This window comes from Zonotrichia albicollis, chromosome 5 (genome assembly GCF_047830755.1).
Source record: "Zonotrichia albicollis isolate bZonAlb1 chromosome 5, bZonAlb1.hap1, whole genome shotgun sequence".
In the NCBI taxonomy this organism is placed as follows: Eukaryota; Metazoa; Chordata; class Aves; order Passeriformes; family Passerellidae; genus Zonotrichia; species Zonotrichia albicollis.
In genome coordinates this window covers 52,409,136-52,436,168 of record NC_133823.1, presented here as the reverse complement: position 1 = coordinate 52,436,168, position 27,033 = coordinate 52,409,136, and the positions used below count along the sequence as shown (strand labels likewise).

The window sequence follows — 27,033 nt, the reverse complement described above, 5'->3', positions numbered from 1 at the left end:
ACATCCTCTAAAAAGTTAATTAAAAAACATTTAGGAGTCTGATGATTAATACCTAATGCATTGAAGTAGTTACTATGAGGAAAACAGCACAGTTCTCTCTTAATACCCTACTGGCCCACTGTGGCTTTAATATCAGCTGGACCAAACTCTGATAAATCCTGACAGATGTTTCATTCACGTGGTATTTCTAAAACTTTTATGCTATAATGCATGGAATTGGAATCTGAAGTGAAAAACTTCTGCAGTAGAAATGAGACTGGTAAAGGCATTTTCCATGCCATAAAAATCATCCCATACTTCAGTAAGTTGCTTTAAGGCAAGGGCAAAGGGCTTCAGTGTACAGTAATTAAATATCTCATTGATTTAAGGATCATTTGGTAAGGAAAAAAAATAAGTAAATCAGCACTCATTTGTGGAAGCACTCAGGCTGTGGGCAACAGCCTCTGAAAAAAGGACTTTTATGACCTTCCTAGCAAAGACATGATGGTTTCAGCTGATAATCAGAGATACCTGGCAGAGGCACCAGCTTTGTTTAGGCTTTTTTTTTTTTTTTTTGGAAGATGATAACTTGTAGTTTCATGTTGTATTGACTGAGATCTGACAAATTTTCCAAATAAACATGTATGATCCACAGCCTAGGTTTTACAAATTGGCTTCAAACATATTCAAAAATCACATGACATTTTCCCAAAGTCTTCAGCACAAACCCGTGTTGTACATGTGTCCCAAATTTCAACTCAATCAATGGAACTAAAAACCATTTTTATTAGCTTTTATTAGAACAGTGTTTCAAATGAACTTCAGGACCACAACACAGTTGTATGAGTTACATTTTTAACTTTTCAAGTACATAAGAAAAGAGCAATGGGATGAAGAAAAGCAGGCAACCATAATGCAGCCAGGCTGTGTCCACAAGGATGTGGTGTGCAATAAATAGAAACAGAGTGTGGCATATGGGGACTGTCCATCACTATCTACACACTGTACCAGCTGGCATTACAGCAGAAGAAATTTTTAAGAATTCTTTCCTTCTTCAGAAGGAATTTTTAAGAATTTTAAATTCTGTGGTATTCTTGATTTATGAAACACAATTTCTCCTTTTATGAATGAAAATTTGTAATTCAAGTAAAAGATCACTGATTTCTAACATGTGTTAAATCAGGCTCAGCCATCCAGGATGTGCAATTGTACTGAACAGATGTGCATGTAATAAAAAGAAAGGATAAAAGTATCTTAATACGTGAAAAATTATGTCCTTACATATGGGTTTGGAAGGTAAATTAGCCAAATCCTTTAAAGTTTTACCCATCAAATTACTTATAAAGCCAACAACAGTTTACTCCTCAAAGTCCTTAGTTATAAAATTTAAAACTTACAGGAGGACTACTGTTCCCCACAGAGGCCCTCTCATAAAATTAAGATCCCTATTTCTTACTGAAAGTAGAAAGAATAAAAGACTTTGGGACCTAAAAGCTGTCTTCATAAAAAGATAACCATCCCCTAGTTCTGTCAAAAATTATTCATTCAATTCTGGAATCACTGTGAGGAAATCCACAGTTTATCTTATGAAGCAGGCCAAACTAAATTGCTGAAATCACCTCCTTTTTTTGATCAACACTGTCTCTCTGAGTGCTTCATGCTGTGACATCAAAAGTGACAACATTTGCCAACAGCTTTCATAAACGAAATAATGAAACAAAATCAATAAATATTGCAAATATTAACTATTTTTAAACTAACTTAGTATTGAGTTAATAATAGAGATCAAATAGATCAATTGCACACCAGCTTTCACAAAAAAGTCTAGGTATAGTCTCTAATTTATCAATGGTCACGCACTGCACATACCCTAAAAATGTCAGCAAGACTTTATACAGAAGTATCAGAGAAACAGGTATTTCCCAAATAAGTGTTTTCTCTAGCACAGAATGGCAACAGCATGTGGGGGTTTTTTTTATTTTCCTGGAAGTTACTGGATATCTCCCTGCACCAGTGAGTTACTATCATCTCCTGTTGTTTTTTCAGCATGTCTAACAAAAACCATTAATCTTCCAGTAGTGACAATTTGTAATTACTCTCAGTACAATGTTTCCAACTGTAATTTTACATGTATCTCCCCCAGGTAGACTAAAAAGTGATTTCCTGAATTATATATATGAAATCTAAATTACACAAAATAAAAACTTCTCATACTCTACATTTGATCTATAGTTATAGCATATTTTCTACATTTTCTCCATGAGTATTCCTATCGAAAAACTGCAATCAATGCAGTAAAATACTGCATGTCTAGTCAAGCTACAAGAGACAGAACTAGGAGAAAAAAGTAAAAGACTGTACAATTAAATATATATTCAGAAGATTACTATGCTGTACAACAGGAATGACAAAAAGCAAGAAAAAAGCATGTCACAAATTAGCGTAAGACTTGGGTAATGCCTACAGACAGTGTTACAATACTGCTATAAAGACTGTTAGCCCTGAGAGCGGAACTGCTTTGTTTTATACATGGGAAGAAATGTACACATCCACAAAGGGCTGGGATTTCTGTCAACATCTTCATCTGCCTGATCTCTGATATTCTGTCAGACATTTCAGTGCCAAGGCAAGGCACGGTGAGCACAACAAATAAGCAGACCTAAAAGACTCCTCAAGCTAGACATAGCTAGAGTTTTCCCTAAAGAATAAAGGGTTCACCTTCTCCTTCTTGCCCGCATAAAAGGGAAACACTTTCTTTTCTTCGGTGTAAAACCAAGAAGAGCTGAAGGCGGATGCCACTTCTTTAAACAAACAAAACACTGTACAGTTGCAGAGTACACTGTACAGTACAGTACACATAAAAAAGCTGTAAAATAAGGACTGTGTTATTTCTTTTAAAAATCAGTTACTGGTTTGAAGCTACTAAAGGTTGTTCCTGATATTTAGAACACCATGATAGCAAATGCAGACAATTTGCAGTGAATTCAGAAATGTTGGGAGACTTAAGCCTTGAGTTTTTACATAAAATCTAGTATGTTTACATACTGTATTTGCATATGTCTCTATACACTAGTATATTTACACAGTATCATGCTGAAAGGAAAATTTTAAATAATGTCAGAATGGTGCTCATTAAAGTTACAATTGGTCTAGACTTTGCTGCACATGATTCCATCAGGAACTTGAATCACACTGAAGAGCTGGAGGGCACTGGGTGGTGAGTTTGCACAGCTGCCTCACATCTCTGCAGGTCCATGTGCACAAAGCCCATCTCACCTGGCCACAGCTGTCATTGACTGACAAGAACAAAACCCTGCCTCTGACTAGATCCACAGACTGACAGGACTTCACACAGCTGGATGAATTTATGTGGGTGCTACCTGCATTGATTATATATGTTTTTAATCACCCTATCCTCCTGCCAAGAAGTCCTGTCTTCAAGGAAAGCTTAAATATTTTATAGTAAGTTAAAATGTGCAATAATTGAAGCCTTAGATCAGCAGTTTCCACCTTCTGTAAGACCTCTACCACTGAAAGTGTACTTCCACAGCTCTTGGAATAAAGAAAAGAAACCATGTTGATAGTTGAGCAGAATCAGGTATTTAAGAAAATTACTACATGACAACATGGAAAAAAGAAGTGGCTACAGGCACAGTTCTAACCATCTTAAATAAAGAATGAAGAAGATGGAGAAATAAAAAAAAAAAGGTAAGATTCTAGAAAAATATTTATATAATTCAGAAGATAAATGCTTTGAGGAATTCAAAATTCTAACAGCATATGTGAACAAAAAACAAATGCTTTATCAAAAGGTATTTGTAGAAGATCAAACTTTTGCTGATTAAGACATTGTAAAAATGACATTTTAATTATCTGTTTGTATCTACAGGACTGGAATAATAACCAGTTTAAATCCTGAACATCTGTTGCTGTATTTTCTCAGTATTTCAAGGACACAGACTTAAACCTTACTCCATACTGGCCACCTACCAGATTTTCCTTCTATACATGGCATGTTGTTACTCTGCTAAAAGGCAAATTACTGGGCCTGATCTCAGACAAACAGTCCCACACCAGGTGAGGAACTGCACCAGAGCGGGGTGGCAGAGGGGCCAGCACAACCACGCAGTTTGTCCCGCGCTCGGAGCCGCTCGCGCCGTGTCACACTCCAGCCACCCCAGCTCCCTCCCCATCAGCACATCCCATAATTAAATCCATGACATGCCTGGCACGTTAGGAGTCATCTGAGCTGCAGCAATCAGAATTCCCGTTTGAATAACGTAAATCACCATAATGTAACCTCAGCCCCCTCTCTACACTCACAGCACAACCAGGCCTTCCTTCCCCGGCGCTCTCTCGCTGACCCCTGGGGCTGCAGGCAGTGCTGACCGTCCACTGACAGCTCTGCCGATGGGAGATGACAGACTCAGCCATAAAAATACAACAAATAACCCTCCTGGTTTTATTACTTGTCATCTACTGGATGTATTAAAAAAAAAAAATCCTGAGCAAATCTCCTCTGGGAGGATTTGAAAAGCTGTGATTCAGCAGACGTTTCAGGATTTTCAGAAAGGAGAGGTATCTGTGTTCTATATCCCCAAATCCCACCTGCAAGAGGGGAACAAAGCCAGCAGCTACGACTTCATGGTTTCAAGCAATACTTTACAACTGATCCCTGTAGAAAAACAGCTATCACCTCATCAGCAAAAATTGATATGAAAAGTCACATTTCTGCTCTTCCTGAAGTCAATGAAAGTTTTACTGTAGTATTCAGTAGATTCTAAATTGAGTCCCATTAGGATAGAATTCGTTTTTAATGATTTTCTCATCTTCTTAAAAAGAGCAAAGTAACTGCATTTTAAAATATTAATTATTATCACCTGCAGACAATTACAGTAAAGCCTTGTGACTTTGTAACAACGATAGAGACACTTGATGAGATTTTCTGATTTTGCAAATTAACCAACTGAAAAAACACAATAGGAAAGCAACACAAATTTACTAAGTTTAGTTAAAATTGTTTATACCACTTCATAATCTATTAGTCAATCTGATATATTGCATCTTAGTTTTCAGATCCCTCACTTGCATTCCTGGATGTATTAAGCATCATTACTGCAAAATGATACTTAAGGGTAAGAATACACAGGAAGTATGACAGTATCCTGAACCTAGTAATAAGTTTTATTTCTCACCAAATCCACAGATTCCTTGCTATATTTCATTTTGCAGCTAATTAGAACTCCAATGCCACAAGAATGTCACAGCAGCTAAACTTTCACAAATTTTATTTTTTTAACTTTAAATACTACATATAATTATTATTTTATAGATATTGTTATTATTATTATTATTGTTAAATATAGTTTCCTAGTGAAATATGGCTTCTGAATTTGACTTTATTTTTCACAACTACTGCTTTAAGGCTAATACCCTATAAAATTATGACATAACATAATTACATTTGAAATCTGTGAAAATTATATCCTTTTCATTTAATTTTGTCTTTTATAGCAACTTGTATTTATCCAAAACATTCAGTCCCTTTCATTTTCTATGTTCACACAATTGTTTTTCTGCACTTGTACATACCCTTGAAGCAGCTAAAGGTAACTGGGAAAAAGACGCCAAAACATTATTTTTTTAATTATCAAGAGACTATGATAAGATACAGCTTATTTTCTTAATGTACTCTTTTTCATGCTAAATATAAAGCAAGCCATTTTCATCCAAAGCTATTTTTTATTTTCTGTAGTTATTTTTTTTAATTTTGTATTTTTTTTAATTTTATTTTCTGTAGTTACATGAAGTCTCTCCTTCTCCCTCATACACATAATTCTTAAAAAGTTATTTGCCAGCAGTGCAAATGCAAATAACCAGAAATTTAAAACTGCAGCATGTAACTTGATGACAGCCACATGCTGGGATCACCAAAATTTTAACCTTACTTTACTCAACACTCTAAAAGGATATAACTCACTTAATGTCATACCTGTAGTGGTCTTGTTTTCTCCATACTACTCCTTCTGTGGCCCAATCCTTTATATTTTCTATAGTTTATAGCTTTCTGTACAGGATTTCTACTGACCAAGTGCAAGAGGGCCTAACCAGCAATTCAGCATCCCAACCTAGATACCTAAAAACCAAAACCACACAATTAGGGACAACACATTATAAAGTGCACTGCTTCTTACCTTGCACATAAACCTCACCACAGGGAAGGAGATTCCAGCTCTCCAGAATGCTAACAACATGTCTTCCAATTTTTGCAATAGATCAGACACGGCTCATAGAACAGTACTCTGCATTTCACTACTCTGATTCATCTGCTCAACTGGGTGAAAATTAAACCAGCATCATAATATAATTATTATACTACAATGCAAACATGTCAGGCATTTAAATAAGGCTCCACAGGCAATTGCACACTTCAGATGGCAATTTGGAAGTGATTCTGAGGTTTTCAAAGGTAAAAAAAATTCCAAGTTCTTAAAAAAAGGAAACATATTCCATTACATGACAGGAAACTTATACCTTCACAGATTTTACAGTCATAAGGTCTACTGGAAAATTCCCTGCTTCCTGAACCAAGTAGGTCACTATTTGCTCTAGAAACTTACCAGTCTGTGCTTTTAATGAAGAGCTGGTTGAAAAGCACACACCAAAACTCCCTTGGTGGAGTACAGCTTCCCTGCCAATGCCAGCAATGATGCCAGACAGCCTTCTGGCACCAGAAGTGAAGCAATTCTCCAGTAAGCTGTGTTACTGTCTAGGCCCTGCAGGAGACTCATCTCCATGCCTCTCCTCCCCTCCTCATAATGCCTCTTCCCATGTTTCCACCTCGTTCCCAGTCTCTGTTCAGGCAGCTTCAGCACGTCACTGTGATTACCAGGTACTACCAGTGTCCTCCACACACTCAGAGTTCTGATTTCCTGTGCACCTGAGCTCCACACTGCCAGAACCTCCGCCAGTTCCTTCAAGCCCAGCCTCCTTTTCCAAGGTACTCTGGATGGCCAGCACCTGCTCTAGGCCAAATCAAACAGTGATTCCTCCTCTACTCAGCCCCTTTCCAGCAGACAGAGAATGCAATTCAAAGGAGAGAACAGAAAACTGTAATATTTCAACACCAAAAAACATCTATTATTTCAATCAGACCAGAAGTGCAATTACACAAAGGTCAATTCAGCTTTGCATCAGGGTACAATCCCTATATGCTGAGATGGCAGAAAAGGGGGGAAAAATTCTATCAACCCATTTCTCCCAACACTTACATGAGATTATTTAAACAATCATTTTTCAGAAGTTTATAAATTGGTCAAAGAAGAGTAGGTATTCACAGGGACAGTCAAAGACACTCTTCAATATAGTCAAATTGATTATATTCACCTTGTCAATTTGAAGTTCCTCCTTCAATGCATGCAAATACTAGAGCTTTTTCAAGGAGAGGTTGATGGAATTCTTTCTTTTTCTAATGGGCAAAAGGATACCAGGAATTTTCTTGTGAAGCTTAGGGTCAAAGCTAAATTGGCAGTTTTAACTAGATTTTTCTGTGAAAAATCAGCCTGAAGCCAATCCATAGGGAAAAAACCTGTTAGGCTCAATGGTTAGGAGTTTGTCAAAGCTGGAAACTAGAAATATAATCCTGCAAAAGGAACTGTATTACCTTCAATAAGAGAGAACGGTCAACTTCTATCAGAGTTTAAAAACACAATTCAAATATATTTGTGGTAATTTTGACAGGATGTCCAAAGAAATGTTTGCAGATAAATGGAAAATACTGAAAACACTTTAAAAATTAAACTGAAAAATTTTAAAAATTGCCTCTTTCCAGCTCACTGTAATTGACAAGGATACCTATTTTCAAATGAAGAGAAAGGACAAAAATCTTTAACATATGGCACAGTATATTCTACATACCAACCCTCCATCTACTAAGAGCGACTAACATATTTAACATCAAATTCTATCTCATAGCTAACAGCCCATGATGCAAGCAGATGGTTTTAATCCCACCAAGGAAATTTTATTCTCCTTTGAGAACTGTGAGGTGACATGGCCATCCACTTGCATCAAAGTCCTGTGTTCCATTAGGAAATCTGTATCTCCGGGGACACATGCACACAGAGGAAGTGATGCTGGAGGAAAAACACCTGCATAAGTAGAGTTATACCAACTTTCTCCTCTGATGGCAATAAGTGTTGAAACTATGACCTTATTCCCAACACCAGGCCCTTTTGCCACTACACAAAAGCAATTTCCCTTATAAGGCTTTTTGTCCCACAGGACCCCCATCACCTCAAAACAAATTTAGCTTCTCATGATTACCAGCAATCCCTGGCAGTATTGACTGCACATTTCTCTTCCCTGGGCCTGTATGCAGAGTAATTAATTGTATAAAATAACTACATCTAGTCATCCAGCAACAGTTATTGATCAGCTTGTAATGAACACAAATGTAAACTTGGTGTTTACACAAAATTGTGTCTATTTATGTATTTCTATTTACTACAAATAGATCAATTTCAAGTGTAACATTTTGCTGTTTTCCAGTTATCTCAAATCATCCCTCTGCAGTTCTTAGTTTCCACTGAAGTTTGCTATAACTCATTCACTTCAAATACTAAAACCACAATTACTGCATGTAAGAGGACAGAAAGAAGAAAACAAAAGCATTCTTGTAACTATTCACACCATAGAGAAGCTATATTACCTATATACAATGGAAAAAGAAATGTTGTGAGGATGTTAATGGAAGCTTATGATCACAACAAAGCTCTTACCCAAAACCTACACCCAGAGTATTCATCATCTTGTTTCAGCAGGACATAGAGCCTTATGAATCAAGTTTTATCCAGGACTCCACTCAAACACCAGGACACTACCTGCTCCTTGAAGAAATGCCATGATTCACAATTCCCAGTTCCCTTCCTCAATTCATAGAATTTAGACACAGTGAAGTCACTGTGGAAAGACTAGACCAACTCTTGATCAGACAGCAGACAGAATTTAATTAATCTTCATGTGTTTACCTAGTAAGAAATTGTTAAGCCACTGTGAATGTTTTAATTTTCAGATGGAGTTCAAATTTCAGGTTATAAATTCTTACACAAGAAAACCTGCATTTCATACACACAAACTATTTTAGACACGTGTACAGTACAGTGTGCAGTTCCGAACTAGCTTTTCAACACAATTAAACAGAACAATAAAGCTCTGGGAAGGCACTGGGCTGCAGAGTGAATTCCCCTAACCCTGGCTTTGAGGTAGGCAGGGATGGTCCCTATAGGACTCTGCTGAGCAGAGATAACAGGCACTGTCAAAACAGGCTTCCTAGAGCAGATTGCCTAACAATCTGGGAAGGGCAGGATCCAAAGATTTCCCAAGGAGAACATTTTCACATCCTATCAGCCTTTCAGCTCTGCCCAGACTGTCCATAAAAAGGCTCATATAGCAGGCTAAGAAGTGATGGAGGGCTGAGAAAAATCAGTCTGGTAGAAACTAGATGAAGTCTAAATTAATTTTTTTGTAGTTTACTGAAGAGAAACTTTTACTATGAACCTTCTTTTTCTTGTGTCATTTCCTTTTTTACCATTTATTTTAAATGACGGGTGAGATACAATGATTTTATTCCATATAAATTATGAGGTATTAGCATATGCCACAGTCAAAGAGAAGTTTTTTTAGAAATAATCATGAATACTCAATCCAGCTTACAGATATAATAATCACCCATGGAAATGGGACTTAATATACCAATATTCAGACATCATCGTCTCTCTCTCCACTGGCCATATCTGAAAGGTTAAGAAAGTTCATATAGGTATTTCAGCCAACCAGTTTCTGGAAATCCTGTAGATATTATTTACAAACATTTGCTGTGCTCATTAAGTACTATAATTGAAATATTTACATTTTCCTCATTAAAAATACAAATTCAAAACAAGTACTCTTCCACCTCTTCACCAACCGTGATAATAACTAAACATGTCTAAGATGACCAAATCAGGAGACTTAGCAGGCAAACAAAGAAACTAAAAGTACCCTATAAGATACTGAAAATAAATATATTCCATATGCTTTGGGATATTTTATCATGGAGCCTTAAGGGACAGATGAAGCTGAATAGCAAGATGCATGGCTACATGCAGGTAAATATCTGATTTATTTATCCTTGGTAGGCAAACAAGTAGATCCCATTAGCTGCAGGTTTAGTAATAGGGGTGAACAAAGAGAAAAAATAGAGTTAGATAAGGAAGTAGACCAGATTATGTTTCACATTCAATATTACTCCCTTAAAAATAAAAGTCAACAGAAAGACAGATAACAGAGTAATCAACTGTACATTACAAGAAAGGAAAAAGATACACTAATCCAAATGGCCTCTATTCCATTTCTTCATTTCTGCACTGTTTCAAAAAATACAGATTTTAATTCTAAGAGATATAAAATGTGAATGTAAATACTTCTGGAAATTAAAATTTATGGCTCTCCTAGCAACTGTGTCTCATAAACTTGCATGCATGCAGTATTCTGCATGGTATTTGGTGTGAGCTTTTGTGCTTTCACAGCAACGAGGCTGAATTATGGTTGCTGTGGGAACTATATCTTTGAATTTCTTGACTTGTGCTCACATCTGAACTCAAATGTTACATTTACATAGGTAAGCATTTGCTGGTGGAAAAGGAATCTATGTGAATGGTTACACACTTCAGTATTTTACCAAAGAAACCACACAGCTCTGTGTCTGGAGAAGTACAGAGCTCCAATCACTCACACTGCATACACAAAAAGTAAAATAGAGACACATAAAACCTGGCAGTCAAAAGCGCAGGGTACCTATAGAAACAGAATTATGGGATGATGTCACTGAAAGTTTGGGGTTTGCAATCCTCCTTCAATCGTGCAGCTTTTTAACCACAGAGTTTGAATACATGCTTTCTTTCAACCATTTGATGAGAGGATACAGAGAGAGAGAGGGAGAGAGGGAGAGAAAGACACAGTGGATACACAGTTGTCAGATGCTTTGGAGCTTTGTAAGTGAGTGATCTTTGCAAGTGCAAGGGGGTCAGTTCTGCCCAGGTCAGAATTGCCCAGCCCCAACAGCACAGGCTTTGCTCTGGGTACTTTCTGAACCTGCAGCTAAAGCAAGCAATGACTACACAGTTCTAACATTTGATGCGTAATATAGGTCACAAGCTGCTCTAGAGACTCAGCACAGGGGGGAAAACAGAGAGACAGATCTTGTTTCTAGAAATGTTCTCTAGCAGAGGTGATTTGTCTTATTGCAGAATCAAGATTAAACCTTGAGATCTGTTTTCTTGACACAAAATATTCTATTCCTCCATGGATACATTTTATGATTTGACATCATCAAGAAAAGAGAAGTCAAGTCCTTCAACAAAGCTCTGTGCATTTCTGGAATTATCACTGAACAATTATGCCTCTAAAGTCATCAGACTAGGAATCAGAAACACCATGTTAATATTGCAATATTCTTAAATTGAAATAAATTTCAATGCACAGTTGATACTTCCACAAGTCAACACAGGTTTCATGCTTTAAGGAAGATTTTTGATTAATGTGGAGGCGCATGAGGAGAGGGAGAAATGAAAAAGCAACATAAAATCACAGATTCAGAGGCATGGTATCACCTTTCTGAAGAAACACCAGTGCACAGCTACACTCTCAATGCACTCAGCAGACTCTCAAGGTCCCTCTAGATTTCACTTGGGAAAGGTGGACATTCCACTAGGGCAAGTATGCTTAGGGAGAAAAAACTAAACCCAGAAAAAGCAATCAAACTGAAATATAGCTGTGATGCCTTAGTTTAGAAGAGAGGAATCAGCTCACACTGAAATTAACAGACTTCAAGAGAAAAAATTTTAAAAAAAAACTGCATAAAAAGCTCAAGGGAAAAACCCCCCACAATTTTAACATGTAGCGCATGAAAAATAAGAATTCTTCTTACTTTAAAATTATTACATCTACTTTGTATACCATTACAAAGACACCAAGTTAGTGCTTCTTGCAAATGAATGCAATCTGAAGCATGGGGTATTTCCACAATAAACAATCAATTTCAAAGCAGAGTTTACAATGTTAACACAAGAACTTACCAGAGAAACTTAAAAAATAAGAGTTATCTGACAAACAAAACCATATATTGATGAAAACTAGTCTGTATTAAAAATTTCAAAGATCATGAAGATTACTCAGTAAGTCAGATTTAACAAGAAACCATCAAGTCTTGCAAGGATAACACTTCTACTTTGCATCTTTGAGTCTAGTCATAACACAGAAGTTTATTCTGGGTATAAAGAGAAAGAATATTAATATCATTTGTATCCCCCAAAGAAACTTGGTGATTTTCATTTCAGGATCTCAAGATCACTAAATACAGTAATTAGTTATAGTAGTCATGTGAAGAGGAAAGGCCCATCACTAACAATGCAGCCATGCTGAAGAGTTTCAGAACTCACTTTTGAATGACACGTGCCCTCTCTGTGAATGGAATGTCAAATCAACAGCCCCTGTTAGTGTCTAGACATAATTGTGTTTGAATTGAATACATCAGCATTAACTGCAATACCAAAATGGTCCCAACTAAAATAATGGAACTGTCTCTTGCACCATACTTCTGCATATTTTGTAAAAATTACACAATACAATAGGTGGAGAAAGATTTATGAGGTTAACATTTTGCATATTCCTGCAATCAGCCCAACTGTCAACTCTATTCATTGTGACATGAGTCACTACAAAATGTGCTTACAAATAAACATTACCAGAACATCTGAGGAATGTATGCATACTGAAAAGAAATTGTATTTGATGGAAGACTTTAAAACTTACAAAAAGGCCATCGGTTTTTTGAACAAAAATACAAATATTTTTAAATATTATATATTTCAACTGCAATAGCCATGTGCAAAATATTAGGTTTATAGAAAACCACTATTTATTTATGTACCTATTCCAAAGCCTCCTGGAGAAAAAGTCAAACACATCTACACTGATCTTATAGAATTATCTTTTGATTTTTATATTAACCCTGCATGGATATAAGAAAAAAGTGTATGTATGTACATCTGTGAGCATGTAAAAAATATAGAAATTTCAAAACTATTGTACAAAATAACTAAAAATAAGCCACAGAGTTCTTCATGTTGGCACATTCCAATATTAGAATGTTATGCACAACTTCACAATGTAATGTCTAAACTGTCTAACAGAACAGCTTGCATATATAATCTGAAGGCCACATGATGATACCACATAGAGGTATGAATGGAATCCAGTGGTAACTTCTATGAAAGCATTCATATTTATAGATTTACTAATTGGAAATATGAAGTAAGTGAACAGCAGGATACTACCACATGCAGGAATATTCAAGGTTGATAACAAAGGAAATGCTCCATTCTCACTCTTCACTGGAACCACAAGGATTTTTACTGTCCTGTACTTACCTCCAGAAAGAGAATCACAGGATCTCTTAGGCTGGAAGACACCCTTAAGATCATCCAGTCCACTACTAACACCCCACTGCCAAGTCCTCCAGTAAACCACATCCTACTGGCACATCTAGATATCTTCAGCAATGGTGACTCCACCACTTCCCCGGCAGCCTGTTCCAATGCCTGTACACCCTTTCAGTAAAAAAAAAAATTCATATTATCCAATCTAAACATTCTCTGGTGCATCTTGAGGCCATTTTGCTTGTCCTATCACTTGTTACTTGGCAGAAGAGACCAATTCCCGCCTCTCTGCAATCTCCTCTCAGGTAGCTGTAGAGAGCAATAATGTCCACCCTGAGCCTCCTCTTCCCCAGGCTAAACAACCCCTGCTCCCTCAGCAACCCTCCACAAGATTTGTGCTCCAGACTCTTCATCAGCCTAATTTCCCTTCTCTGAACATGTTCCAGCTCCTCAAAATTTGCACAAAATATAACCACAAACATATCATCAACACAGTGCTGTATTCACTCTTCTCCATAAGAAACAAATAAAAGCTTTCTAATACTGAGTATCTTCTTAAGCTTCTAATGACAAAAAGACCCAAGGAATATATTAGGCAGCTGGAAAAAAAGTCCCACCCATTTCTCAATACTCCAGTTACCTCAATCACATCACTGCATCAGTTTTTAACACAAAATGACTAACAATGAATCTGAAGATACAATAGCTGTGATAAGATCTATCATTACAAGTAGCAACGTAGGATTCCACCCACCAATATCAGAACCTAGGTTAAATCATGCACTTGAAAATATGCTCAGGATGCTCAGGAAGTCTGGTCTCCTTCCTGACCATAAGTTCAAGTATGTGTTTTAATGCCTTCTCCCAGTACCTCATTGTCCTTTTGTTTTATAACCCACAAATTACAGATAGAATCATTATAAATTGCTCTGCAGTGCTAGAAAAAAAAAGCACATTAGAAGCACATTGAAGTGTGCACATTGGTTTTGCTATTTTACATATATATTGCTATTTTCAAAATACCAGTTGTATATTCTTACTGTGACAGAAAAGCCACTCCTTACACAGAAAAAAAACTACAATGATTCAGAAGCCACGTCTGTCTCACATGAGGAAGGCCAGCCACCACAAAGTTCTTCCTGCATGCTACAGAAAACATCTCTAAAAAATCCATGGTGGGCTAGTCAGAAACATCTGTGTTTAAAAAGATTTTGCATATTAAGTAAAAAGGGCCACATTCATCATGTCAACCAAAGGCTTTACACGGTATTCAAGCAGAATGTTTAAAAACATACACTGAATTCATACTGAAAAATGAAGGAAATTAAAGCATTAAGTCTCTAATGCTGTCCTTAGAAATCAGCAAACTATGAACTGAGTGACCAAAAAAGCATCACATGAAACCCCTGGAGTCAGTCTTAAAATTAAAAAATAAAAAAATTCCATGATGGGGGGTTAAAAGAGACTTTGCTAAGTTACAAACTGCTAGAAATTTATGTGGCAGCTCCCTCTTCTGGATCACCAAACTCTGACAATTCAGCTGAGATGGTAACATCTAGAATTTCACTAGTAAATAACATATTTTCACTGTTGGTGGGTTTTTATGTACCATTAGGCAATCACACAAAGACTTCTGGGCCATTGCCCATTATTTTGAATTAGTTTATATTCAAGCAGCACACTGTGAGGAAAAGGTAGTTGAAAATACCTGAAAAGTTTGAAATACTTTTGGAATTTTCTCATCAGACAATAAAAATATGCAGGGAAAAAAACTATATTGACTTTTGCTTTCAATCTCTCAGAATTTTACTAACAAATTGTATTTTACAGAAAAGAACTGATTAATGAGAATATTACAATTCAAACTGTGTGGCCTGCAGTATGACTTCTGAATCCATATTTGCAGAAGTTAGGTGTCTGGGCTGAAACAGAAGAATATGATCTTGAAATTTCATTCAGCTTTGACAGGTTCATACATAAAAAAATCCTTGTACAGTAGAAAAAACTTACCTGTGCATCAGCTCTTCAGACAGTCTGCAAGACAGCTTGGGCAATTTCTGCAAACATTTCTAAACTGGAATTGGGAAAATCAGAAAATCGGTACTCCCTGCCCCTATATAAAATTAATCTCCATAAAGGTACCCTGGATTTGTGACTTGACCTATAATTGAAGAGGAGGCCTTGTGAAGACCTGGTGATTTTTATGTATCTCAGCTGGAACCACAGGCAATTCTATACTCTCTAGATTGTCCATCACTATTCAAGCTGAATGGCAATGTTTGACTTAAATATAAAAAATTACTCTAAATGGAAAATTTACAGATCAAATGAAATCCCTGTTTACTTCATCAGTTTAATTATTGATAACAAAATCATTACCTGAATTAAATTATTGAGTGTTTAATGCAGAAGAGGGTGCATAAAAGATGCCCTTGTTAAATTCTGGACCAGGTAACCTGAAACCATGATTTTTGACTTGCTAATAATTGCATCATCAGGCCCACAACAGTGTGACTTCATCTTTCATGAGATATATGAGGCACACTGAGTGCCTCCTAAAGTATATGGCAAACTGAAATACCAAGGAAATTTTCGTCATTCAAGCATGAATAAAACTAAAATTGCCAGGAGTTATTTGGATGGAATTGAAGGGATCATATAAAATGGAAAGCCTTATGGACCTGGAAAGAGTGAGAGAGGGAAAAGAGCTCAGATTTGCTATGCAGGCACCTGCTGCAAATGGCAGACTTTCAATGACACAAAGGAGAGACATCTTTGTCACACTGCACAACAGTCAGTGGGCTGAAACCACCCAAAATTCCCTTGGTGGAGGGGAGAGTTACAGAAAACAAAGGAAAAATAAAACAAACAGAACCCAGAAAATCCAAGCAGGTATGTAGAGGGGCAGCCTGGAAAGCAGTGCCCCACTAGACCTGCTGCTTACAAGCAGAGATGGTTTGGTGAGAGATGGGGTGGTCAGAGGCCATCTTGGGTATAGTGACCACTAAATGATAAAAAGGTTTGGATTCTTGGTGAAATCAGGGAGATGATCAACAAAACCTCCAGCCAGCAGGAGCAGAGCAGTGATTGAGCCCCTGTACTCAGACTGTTCCCCTGTACTGGTGAGGTCAGACCTCAAGCTCTGTCTCCTGCTCTGGGCCCCTCACTGCAAGAGAGACACTGAGGTGCTGAAGTGAGTCCAGAGAAGGGAAACAGAGCTGCTGAAGCATCTGGAGAGTGAATCTTAGGAGGAGTGGCTGAAGGAGCTGAGTGTGTTTAGTCTGGAGAACAGGAAAAAACTACCCAAAAGGAGGTTGTAGCCAGGTGGAGTCAGTCTCTTCCCCTAGGTAACAAGGGACAGGACAAGAGGAAATGGCCTCAAGACACACCAGGGGAGGTCCATGTGGAGATTAATAGTTCAGATGAAGAAAGAACTGAGAAAATTTCTCCCAGGCTGAGCCTGGGAATCTTCAAAGAAACAATATAAACAATTATTATCTTTCTGTAACCACTGTTTATAGTTGTAGTTCTTCACAGTGTACTATTCATAGCCACCAATAGTGTGAAATGTTTCTACTTTGAGACCAATTAAGTATCACATTAGCAAGTCACATTATCAAAGACCTGCTACTTTCATTAAAGTTAGCCTTCTGATCCATCTGAAGACTGGAGTCTTTCCTTCCATCCCAAACTCAACAACATCAGGTCCAGACTGGACATCAAGAAAAATTTCTTCACTGAAACAGTGGTTAAGCATTGGTATGGGTTGCCCAGAGAAGTGGTGGCATCACCATCACTGCCAGTATTCAAGAAAGGACTGGATGGGGAATTTAGTGCTATGGTTTAGCTAACAAGGTTATGTTTCGTCAAAGGTTGGACTCAATCAAATTATAGGTCATTTTTAACCTAAACAAGTCTGCCAGTCTATGGCTAGAAAGCAAAAAGGCAACTGGGTGAAGACCACATTCTGGAAACTGAGAGGACGAAGGCTGCAACTTATGGCATTCAAGATCCAGAGAATTAAAGAATTACAGAATTTTAGAGGAGTGTGTGAAGTCCTTGAAAAAGGAAAATCTGAAAGCCTGGTTAAAAAAAAGTCTTAGCCTGTTTTTCAAGCTTAATCCAAACAGCAATACCACTTTTCAGGTTACTGAACAGGAGCTAATGTCTTTGGTCAGACATTTGCAAAATAAAATAATTAACAAGTATTTGTTTTATGGTCAAATGACATTTAATGACTCTTAGGAGAAAACACACTCTAGCACTCATAATAAGTTCAAATGGAAACACTATGTAGGCCAGGATTTTATGAATCATTGTAATTAAATCATCTTAATGTACTTTAAAAAATTAATTTATTCCATAAATTCAAACCAGCTCTTAATCAAAACACCAAAATAGGAAACAACAAATAAAAAATGTAAATAAATCACTCACCTTTTCCTTTTCATAACAAGTACATGTACTTTCCAGTATTTTATTGTCAGTCTTTTTTATAATAGTCTACAGAAATACCTGAATTAAAGATTTTTACAAAACCTATGCCATGTATAAACCACATATTAAAATATCACAAATGGACCACTGTAGAAAATATCACTAGAAGTAAAGCTATCATAAATACAATTTCAACATATCCTAACCCTTCCTCTTTGCCTATCACGTTGAATTTTTCATATTGAAACTCAATGTCAGATTGTGCAGGAACAACTAGAAGTATAATCAAATACCCACATTTTCTTGTAATGAGTCATTTACCAGGTCTGGTCTTACAGAATCACATTCAACATTATAATGGGAATAAATTATGATGATACCACTTCAAACAGAAGCCCTTTCCCTGTGCTGCAGCTGCTCTCTGACATCAGTGATAGTTAACCAACCAAATACCAATACAAGTCAGTGCAAAATAAAGGAGGGATGAAACAGGGACTTGCTGAATGAATAAACAGGAGTGTTTATTCAGGTAGGACTGGAACTGTATTATCCATGTACATGGCACCAGAGGGGCTATCAGGATACACACAGCCTTGTGACACACTTTACAGCAATGTAGGGACACTGGCAGCATCCTAAGCTGTTTAAAACTGGATGCGCACTTTGTGCCATGTCCCAGGTGACGTGGAGGTGTTTAGTCATGGGTTGGACACAATTTCAGAGGTCTTTCCCAACCTAATTGATACTGTGATTCTGTAAATGTGCACTGAGATGAGGCAAGGGGAGTATCAATCTTTCAAGCATTTTGATTTCCTTTGAATAAAAACAGAATAGTGGTCTGCAGAAAAATCACAGTTCAGCTCACTACATCTCAGTCATCAATCACAGCCAGCAGGGCTTCATGAGAGGAAGGTCCTGCTTAGCAAACCTGATTCCCTTTTATGATAAAGTAACCCCCTTAGTTGATCAAGGGAAGCCAGTTGATATCTTTTTTTTTCGGATTTCAGTAAAGCTTTCAACACTGCCTCTCACATGATCCTTTTGGACAAAACAGCTGGATAAATACATCATGGGATGGCTGAGCAACTCATGGCTCATTGGTGGGGCATGATGGGGGGACATCAGACTGGGGACCTGTCACTGCTGCGGTTCCACAGGGCTCCATCCTTGTCCCCGTGCTCTTCAACATCTTCATAAATGATGTGGATGCAGGACTGAAGTGATACTGAGCAAGTTTGCAGACAAAACTGGGAAGAGCTGCTGACTCCCTCAAAGGCAGGGATGCCCTGTAGAAGGACCTCAGCAAATGAGAGGGCTGGGCAATCACCAACTATGCAAAGGGAACATAAGGAAGTGCCAGATTCTGCACCTGGGATGGGCAACCCTGAATGTACACACATAGTGGGGAATGAGATGCTGGAGAGCAGTGCCAGGGAAAGGCACCTGGAGGCCTGGTCAACAGAAAGCTGAATACGAATCAGCAGTGCCCTGGCAGCCAAGAGGGCCAGCCCTGTCCTGGGGACATCAATAAATGCTCAGCATTGTCAGCCAGGAAAAGGAGGGGATTGTCTCACTCTGCTCTGCACTGGGGAGGCCTCACCTCGAGTGCTGAGAGCAGTTTGGGGCACTGTCATGTAAGAAAGATCTAAAGGTATTAGAAAGCCTCCGAAGGAGGGCAACAAAGATGGTGAAGGGCCTTTAGAGGAAGCTCTGTGAGGAGTGGCTGAGGTCACTTTGTCTGGTCAGCCAGGGGAAAAGGACACTGAGGGGAGACCTCACTGCAGGTACAGCTTCCTCATGAGGGGAAGAGGAAAGACAGACACTGATCTCTTCTCTCTAGTAACACTGACAGGAACCCAGGGAATGGCCTGAAGTTGTATCGGGGGAGGTTGAAGTTGGATATTAGGGAAAGATTCCTCATCCAGATGGTGGTTGGGCACTTGAACAGGCTCTCCAGGGCAGTGCTCCAAGCCTGACGGAGTTCAGGAATTGTTTGGACAATGCTCCCAAGCACACACTGTGATTCTTGAGGATGTTGCTGCGCAGGGCCAGGAGTTGGACTCAGTGATCCTTGTGGGCCTCTTCCTTCCAACCTGGCATATTCTGTGATTCTGTGATCTCCAAACTGGACATCTGGAAGCCCAGTTCTGTAAAGCATACCATCCAACTAAGATGGAAATACAACATCCATTCATGGTGAAGATCCTTTGAAAGAAATCTTGGCAAACTGCGAAGTACTAGGAAAAGGACTGCTACCATGCCTTTTTGTAAAAGACTAAGGAAAAATAACTTATTTGGATCTACCACAAAAGGACTGGGACGTGAAAACATCTACCGATGAGACTTCGTATTTAATTAGACCTTGCTAATGAACACATGACTCACAAGAACATTACTTTAGTTGTAAGCCTGTGCAATCACATTGCTTTCTATTTCTATTGGTGAAATAATGGAAAAGACAGTATTGAACCAAATCCAGAGTTACTGTCTTTGATTGAAAACTGCAGTAAACAAAAAGCTATTGGAGATAAACCTGACAGTGATTAAACTCATATTAATCAGTTCACAAGTCTTCTAGTTCCTTAAAATGGCACACTGCTCAATTGTACTTTCACAACAAAACACTCTATTACCCGTCTTCTCAATAAATCTCACTTCAAATTACTCATAAATGAAAGAGAATGTTACAGCAGCATAAGGTAAGTAATAGGAAAGTTCACATTGAAATTCACAAGGCTAACAGATGCTAAAAGTGTTTTCAACCTCTCAAGAGCACAGTTACAAAATAGATGAAAAGAAAATTTACCAATCTCAAGTCTTTAATGAGGTAATTTTAAGAGTGAAAACTAAAAATATGATTTGTGACTGAATCTTTTCATTAAACATATTATCATTCATATCTAGAATAACAGAATGCCAGATTAGAATTCGCAGCCTAAAATACTTCAAACTTGATTTAACTCACAGAGTTTACAAGAAGTTATTGTAATTTGGAGCTTAAAGCAAAGGCTCTAGATTAAGCAATCCTGATAACAGTCCAGTAGATCACTGGACACAGAGCAAAAGATTTGACTTTTTAGAAGTCCCATGTTGCTATCTGCTTAATAGTTAACATTCAGCTTCTAAAAAAAAATCGCATCCTTAACTTCTATATTTCATTCTTGAAGCCTGTAAATGGATACACTAATATTGTTCTTCATACAGCTTTTGTGAGGCTGCACTTAGTGTGAGCAAAGTGCTTTGAGATTTTCAGCATGAATAAAATATATTTTGCACTTAGACGTTAATTATAGAAGTAGCAATATTTGAAATAGGATTTTGTTTCAAGACAGCAAGACTAAATCAAACATGATTATCTTGGCTTTGATTGTGATATTTCACTTACTATGCTCTATTTTCCTTGCATTTGAAATATGCAATTTTTCTTTTCTGTTATGTAAATGAATGTTTTTCATCTAACACATCTATTTTTGGGAAAAAATAAGACAGAAGACTAAGGCTAAGACAGAAATGTTGCAGAACACAACTCTGAAGTCTGAGAGAGTACCACAAGGTCAATGCAAGCATTCAATAGCAAAAGCAGCAAGAGATGCCCAGAAGACAAGCTGAGCTTATAACATTAATATGCAAATGTTTAGATATCTATCTAGATATATAAATCACACTACAATATTGAATATAGATAAACTTGTCCTTCTGTCCATCAGCTAGGTCGACAATGCAGCTAACCAATGCAGCTGCAATTACAAGTTGTGGCCTTTCTGAAAAGTAAAAAGAACTGGGATAAAGAGAGAAAAGAAAGTCTGTGATGGGAGTCTAAGAAACAATCAATTTAAAACTAAATATTCTGTCTAGCTCTGTGTAACTTATTTTAGAGGCATACTTCAGCAAAAAAAAAAGGTTTGGACTTTATCAAACAACACTGTCAAGCAAAAGAGATCAAGTCACTTGTCATCATGGACTTTTCTTTGAACGATTTTTCACTTCTGCAAAGTGGGCTGAATATATTGCTCTATGTGTTCCTAGATATGTGGCATTAATACCCAGCATGTACTCTGGAAAATACATGTCATATTTATATACAATATATATGTATATAAATGTATACATGTATTTATATACAATATATTAACATAAACATGGTTTACTATCTGCAGATGACTTTGATTCTACAGTTTTTGTGATCAAATTACATTGCTTCATCTTGTTTCCTGGTCTCAGAATTTCACATGTTTCCATGTTGAGTTAAGAGAAAACATGTAAGATTCCTATTTAATTTGGGGAATAAAATTGGAACCCAAAAATTGGCAGCATTAAAGAGAACTGAAGTCAGGGTTAGCAAAGTAATTTTAAAAATATGCCCTGTGAAAAGAGATGACCCAATAAATCAAAGAAATAAAACACCTGTTGAGAAAAAACATTATCATCTCAAAGCAGTGCTGGAACACTGGTATTCACCCAGACAAATGAGGTTAAGAAGCATATTCTACTCATTCAAATCTTTAAATGAAAGTAAATGCCAACCTAAAGCTCATTATCAGCATTGATGCTTAAGAAATGCTGTCACTCACTCATTACACTCCCTCACACGGATATAATTTCCACCCCCATCTATCGTCATCACATCTGGTTTGATATGCAGTTTCACCCAAAAAATCACGTAGGCAAAAAAAAAAAAAAATCACAACATCTTTTGATAAATGCTTTAGTATGCACATGTGTGTAATTACACACATTCTTAAGTACACCTCAAAATATAAACCACCATGGAATAACTGGAAAGAAGAACTTAGTCCAAAACTTTGGGGAAGCTATAGCTTATTATTAGTACACTGTGGTTAAATAATTTCTCCAAACAGCAAAACACAAGACACAAAACTTCAGTTCCCAAAGGATCACAGATAACAGCTGAAGAGACACCAAACAGGTAATCTTTCTGCCTGCCCCAAGGTAAGATCTGTAGCTTTATCTCTTCAATGTATGTTTGTGAAACAAACATTAAATAGCCCAAATGAATGTGATTTTATTATCTACCTAATTCCTATCTTCCAGTGCTCCCCTGTTGTCAAGTTTTTCTTAATGTTGAATCTGAAGCCAATCTACTATAGCATGCCACCTTCCCCAGTATTGCAAAGATTTTCAGTCTAACTCAGCTTCTGATGCATTTTAACGTTTAGAAAGAGTAATAAATACACTCTTCTTAGAAAGCCATAACCCCAGCAGACCAAAAACATTGAGATGAGGTCTTAGTTCCACTTAGCTCACAGACAACAGCCACTGGAAGATGCTCATGGGGACAGCACAGTACACATCTGATATCCTGGAGAACACAGGTTCACTCCTAAATTTAGATACTCCGCATGTTCAAAACCATACACTGTTTGGTATGGCTGGTATGAGAGACTTTCCTGCCCTGACACCCCAAGACTGTTCTTCTGATCACAGAACATTAATAAATAAAACTTTCCAGGTGACTTCTTTCTTCGAAGTTAAGGAGTGAAAAAAGGCCAGAAAACTTTCCAGCCCACCTTGCACCAGCACCCACTGATGCCAAGGTCAAAAGGACTCATGCCACCTAAACTGCTACACGCAAAACGAACTTTTCCCACACAAAAAAAAGCCAAAGCAAAACCAGCCAAGACATTTTCGCAAGGCCTGGGATACACAAACCACCGGCAGATATCCCTTTGCCCGCCCACCTCCACACCTGCCCTTGGGCACACGCCGGGGCGGCTGCCACGGTCTCTCCCAGCAGCGTTTCTCCACACGCTGCCGGCCGGGACAGCGAGCGAGGGGACGCTTCCCCTCAGCATCCCGTACTCACCTTCAGAGACCTCGAACTCGGCCGCTCCATTGAGCTGGTACAGGCACCAGTCAGCCGCACTCTCGCCCGGGGGGCCGCCGGCTGGGCAGGAGCAAAGGAAAGGCACAGTCAGTCAGGGCACGGGGCCAGCGGAGGAAGGGACGAGGGAAAGTGGCGGCGAGGGGGAGAAGCAGAGAGCGGGGAGGAGAGATGGAGGGGGCTGAGAAGAGAACGGAGGGATGAGGGGACAGCGAGCACCGGGAGAAGGCGCGCGGTTCCAGATACCCTGTTTGTGGGACATGGGTGTTGCCCTCCGGAATGCGCCCACAGCTCTGAACTGTTCTTAGCTTTGCTCCCAGCGCCCGCGGCTCAGGGCGCCTCCTCCTCCTCCCAGCGGAGCGGGTGCAGGCAGCCGCCGCTGCCTCGGGGTGCTCGGGGAGCCGGGGGAGGGAGGACGGGAAGGAGGGAAGGCTCCGCCCGGAGCTCCCGGCGGAGGCGGTGCCGCCTCGCCAGCACCCGCCGCGCCCGGCACCGCCAGCGCCGGCCCCGCCGGGCCCGGGAGGTGCGAGGGAGCCCGGGCAGACCCGGCACCGCCGGGCCCGGGAGGTGCGATGGAGCCCCGGCAGCGCCGGGCAGCAGCGGGGTCCGAGGCGAGCCCGGCCACGGCGGCTTTGGCGGGATGCGGTGCCCCAACCTGGCCCTGCCCCGGCCAGGACAGTCCTCCGTGCTGCCCGTCCCGTTTCCATGTGCGCTCCCGTCAGGTGCCGCCCGTGTCTGCGGTGCCGGCAGCCTGAAGAGCACGGGCGCGCATCCCGGCTGACCCCGAAGCCTGGACGCACATCCCTGAGGGAGGACACCGCACCCCAGGCACCCACTGCCAGTGGCACCCACCTCCAGTGGCACCCACTGCTAGTGCCCTGCCACCACGGCTGCGTTCGTCCCATAACATTCACCTCAGTTCTCTTACCCTAGGCCACTTGGGCTATCTTACTGGTTAGAGCTACAAATGCCACATAAACTGTCAGGTTATATATGCGCTGCAAGGCTGGAGTGGTTTTCATCTGAGCCTCTGTGGATACACAAACTGTCTTTACAGCATCCCTGAGAGGTTAGTAAGAAAGCAAACCTGTTACCAAATAAGTCTAAAGGGCTCTTTGCCTTCAGTGGGAAATGGCAAATTATAAAACACTGAAACAGTCAGCTAGAGCAAATATATGTTAATAAATGCCTTTATTCTTAGAGACTTCCACCCAAAAAACATGTCAGGAGGGAAATGTAAAGGTGCATTAATTGTTCGTTCACCAGGTGACTTTCTTGATACCTAATTTAAGACAATTGTTACTGCCTAGCTTGTAGTTGGCAGCATCCTGCCTACGGTTTCTGTCTTATCAAGGTAACAGTGTCAGAAGCCCACGTATGGCACAGTTTGTGTCAAAAAGAGCAGCCACACTTCATATAGGCAAATGAGAAAAGCTTAAGAAAGAAGAAAGGAAGACTATAATCAAGTCAAGCTATGAGATTAGGAGCCAACAAGAAGGTAAAGTATTGACATAGGCAGCTGTCATGGCATGATTACACTGGCTCCTCCATCTACCTTTTTGCTGTTTGTGAAACGGTGTGTAAGTGGCAGGGAAGAATTGGTTTTGGCATAAATTCCATCTAACATACCTACATTCACCCCTTTGTAGCCCCACATTTCACAGAGAAAAGCAAGGCACAATTTTTCCCAAGAACATTCTTATCATCTGCTGTGCCTGTGTTTGTGCAAAAGTAGAATGCAATATGGAGATTGTTTACCCAGAGTGAGGGTGTTTTGTTTCCTTGGCCTATCAGGGCCGAGCGTGTGTGTGTCAGGGCTGTCGGGTGACAGTCACGAGATTCAGTGTGTTGAGTGCAGAGTTGACTGCTTGACAGATTCAGTTTAGATATAATGTAATATAATATAGAATAATATAGTATTATAAAGTAATTAATTAGTCTTCTGATAAGATGAAGTCTTCCTCATCATTTTCTCTCCCCCTCCTCAGGGGCTCCCTGAAAATTCTATTTCCTTTCTTGCAGCAAGTAGACACCCTCCTGATACCTTCAGGTGTGCAAACTGAGGGCAGTTTGATTCACTTTTTCCTGATAAAAGTATTCTGCTTAAATATTTACATTCTTCTCCACTGCATCCAAGACAGTGGCACACTGCGGCCTCTGTGAAAGAATAAGGAGGACATTACAGTTTCTGAAGGAAATAGGTTTAAAACAGGAGTAACATTCAGCAAATATTCCCAGTTACTTTTAGAAACAAAGCAAAACACTTAAGCTTTCCTGGGAACTTCACCTAAATTACAAAGATAATAAATGCCTTCTGAGGTAAAAACACCAGTTTGTTTAGACAGTGTGTGTATATATATCCCCAAGCCATATGCTTGCTGGATGTGCACTAACATTCCTGGAACTGAACAGGTTTATGCTGATGATTTGAGGGGAAAAAAATGTATTGTAGAGCTGTGTTAAAGTAGAGCTCCATCCAGCTGCTTATGTGCACTAACTTTCCCTAAAAATTACCTATCAACCTTGATTGCTCTTCATGACAATGGATTATAAAAAATAAAACTGATCTTAACATTCCAGTGTTAGCCTCTTCCTTTTGCATAAAACTGTAAGCCATATGAATTAGCAAACAAAGGCCCTGTTCTGGGAGAATCCATATTAGATTTAAGTTTTATGGAATGTGGCAATTTTATTGTGTTCAACTCATTACTACTGATCTGCATTTATTAATTTACATTTTATTTACTGACTTATATTTCATTCCTGACTTCAATCATTTACAAACTTTTTATGTTAAAAAAATATCACCGAGTTAGGTATGTAAAGCAATACATGTTTCTTTCTTTCTAAATGAGGAGGTCAATACAAATTGTGTGATCCTTTTTTACAGGTGTCTTGAATATTGAGGTGGTTTAATTTGCACCCAGGAGCCAGCTAGTCCAGAATGAATTAATCTTTTACTTTTATGAAAATCTGCAAATAGACACTACTAGGCTATTTGTGATTGCTTCCTTCAATCACAGAGGGATGACTGGTTTAACTGGGTTTGGGATCTAGTAATGCTAAATCCATACCAAACTTGAAGGTGGGAGCAATTACCCTCCTTCATGTGATGTTCTTTACTTTTGCACTGTTGGAAATGAGCGAGGACTTTGACAGGATATTTTACATCATTTCAGAATTGTAATGTTATTAAAAGCATGTGATTTAGTCAAAAGAAAACTTAAGGAAGATAGTTGATCTATACTATGGTGTATGTTTTTTAAAGAATCAAAGTTTTAAATAGTAGTTTAATCT

The 27,033-nt window shown here is 38.9% G+C and overlaps 1 protein-coding gene across 2 annotated transcripts in view; it reads right to left on the bottom strand.

Moving 5' to 3' along the window:
* The window catches only part of PPP2R2C (protein phosphatase 2 regulatory subunit Bgamma), a 189,412-nt gene extending 165,273 nt beyond the window's left edge, over nucleotides 1–24,139 (bottom strand). Inside the window, exons 1-2 of one of the 2 annotated variants that reach the window (XM_014266103.3) lie at nucleotides 23,983–24,139; nucleotides 23,719–23,799 (exon numbers count right to left, since the gene is read on the bottom strand). In XM_014266103.3, the coding sequence (XP_014121578.1) occupies nucleotides 23,719–23,799; nucleotides 23,983–23,998 (97 nt within the window). In that variant the 5' untranslated portion in view covers nucleotides 23,999–24,139. The remainder of the gene's footprint in view (nucleotides 1–23,718; nucleotides 23,800–23,982) is intronic. The other variant, XM_074541723.1, reaches the window with a different exon arrangement.
* Nucleotides 24,140–27,033: the final 2,894 nt, after the last annotated feature.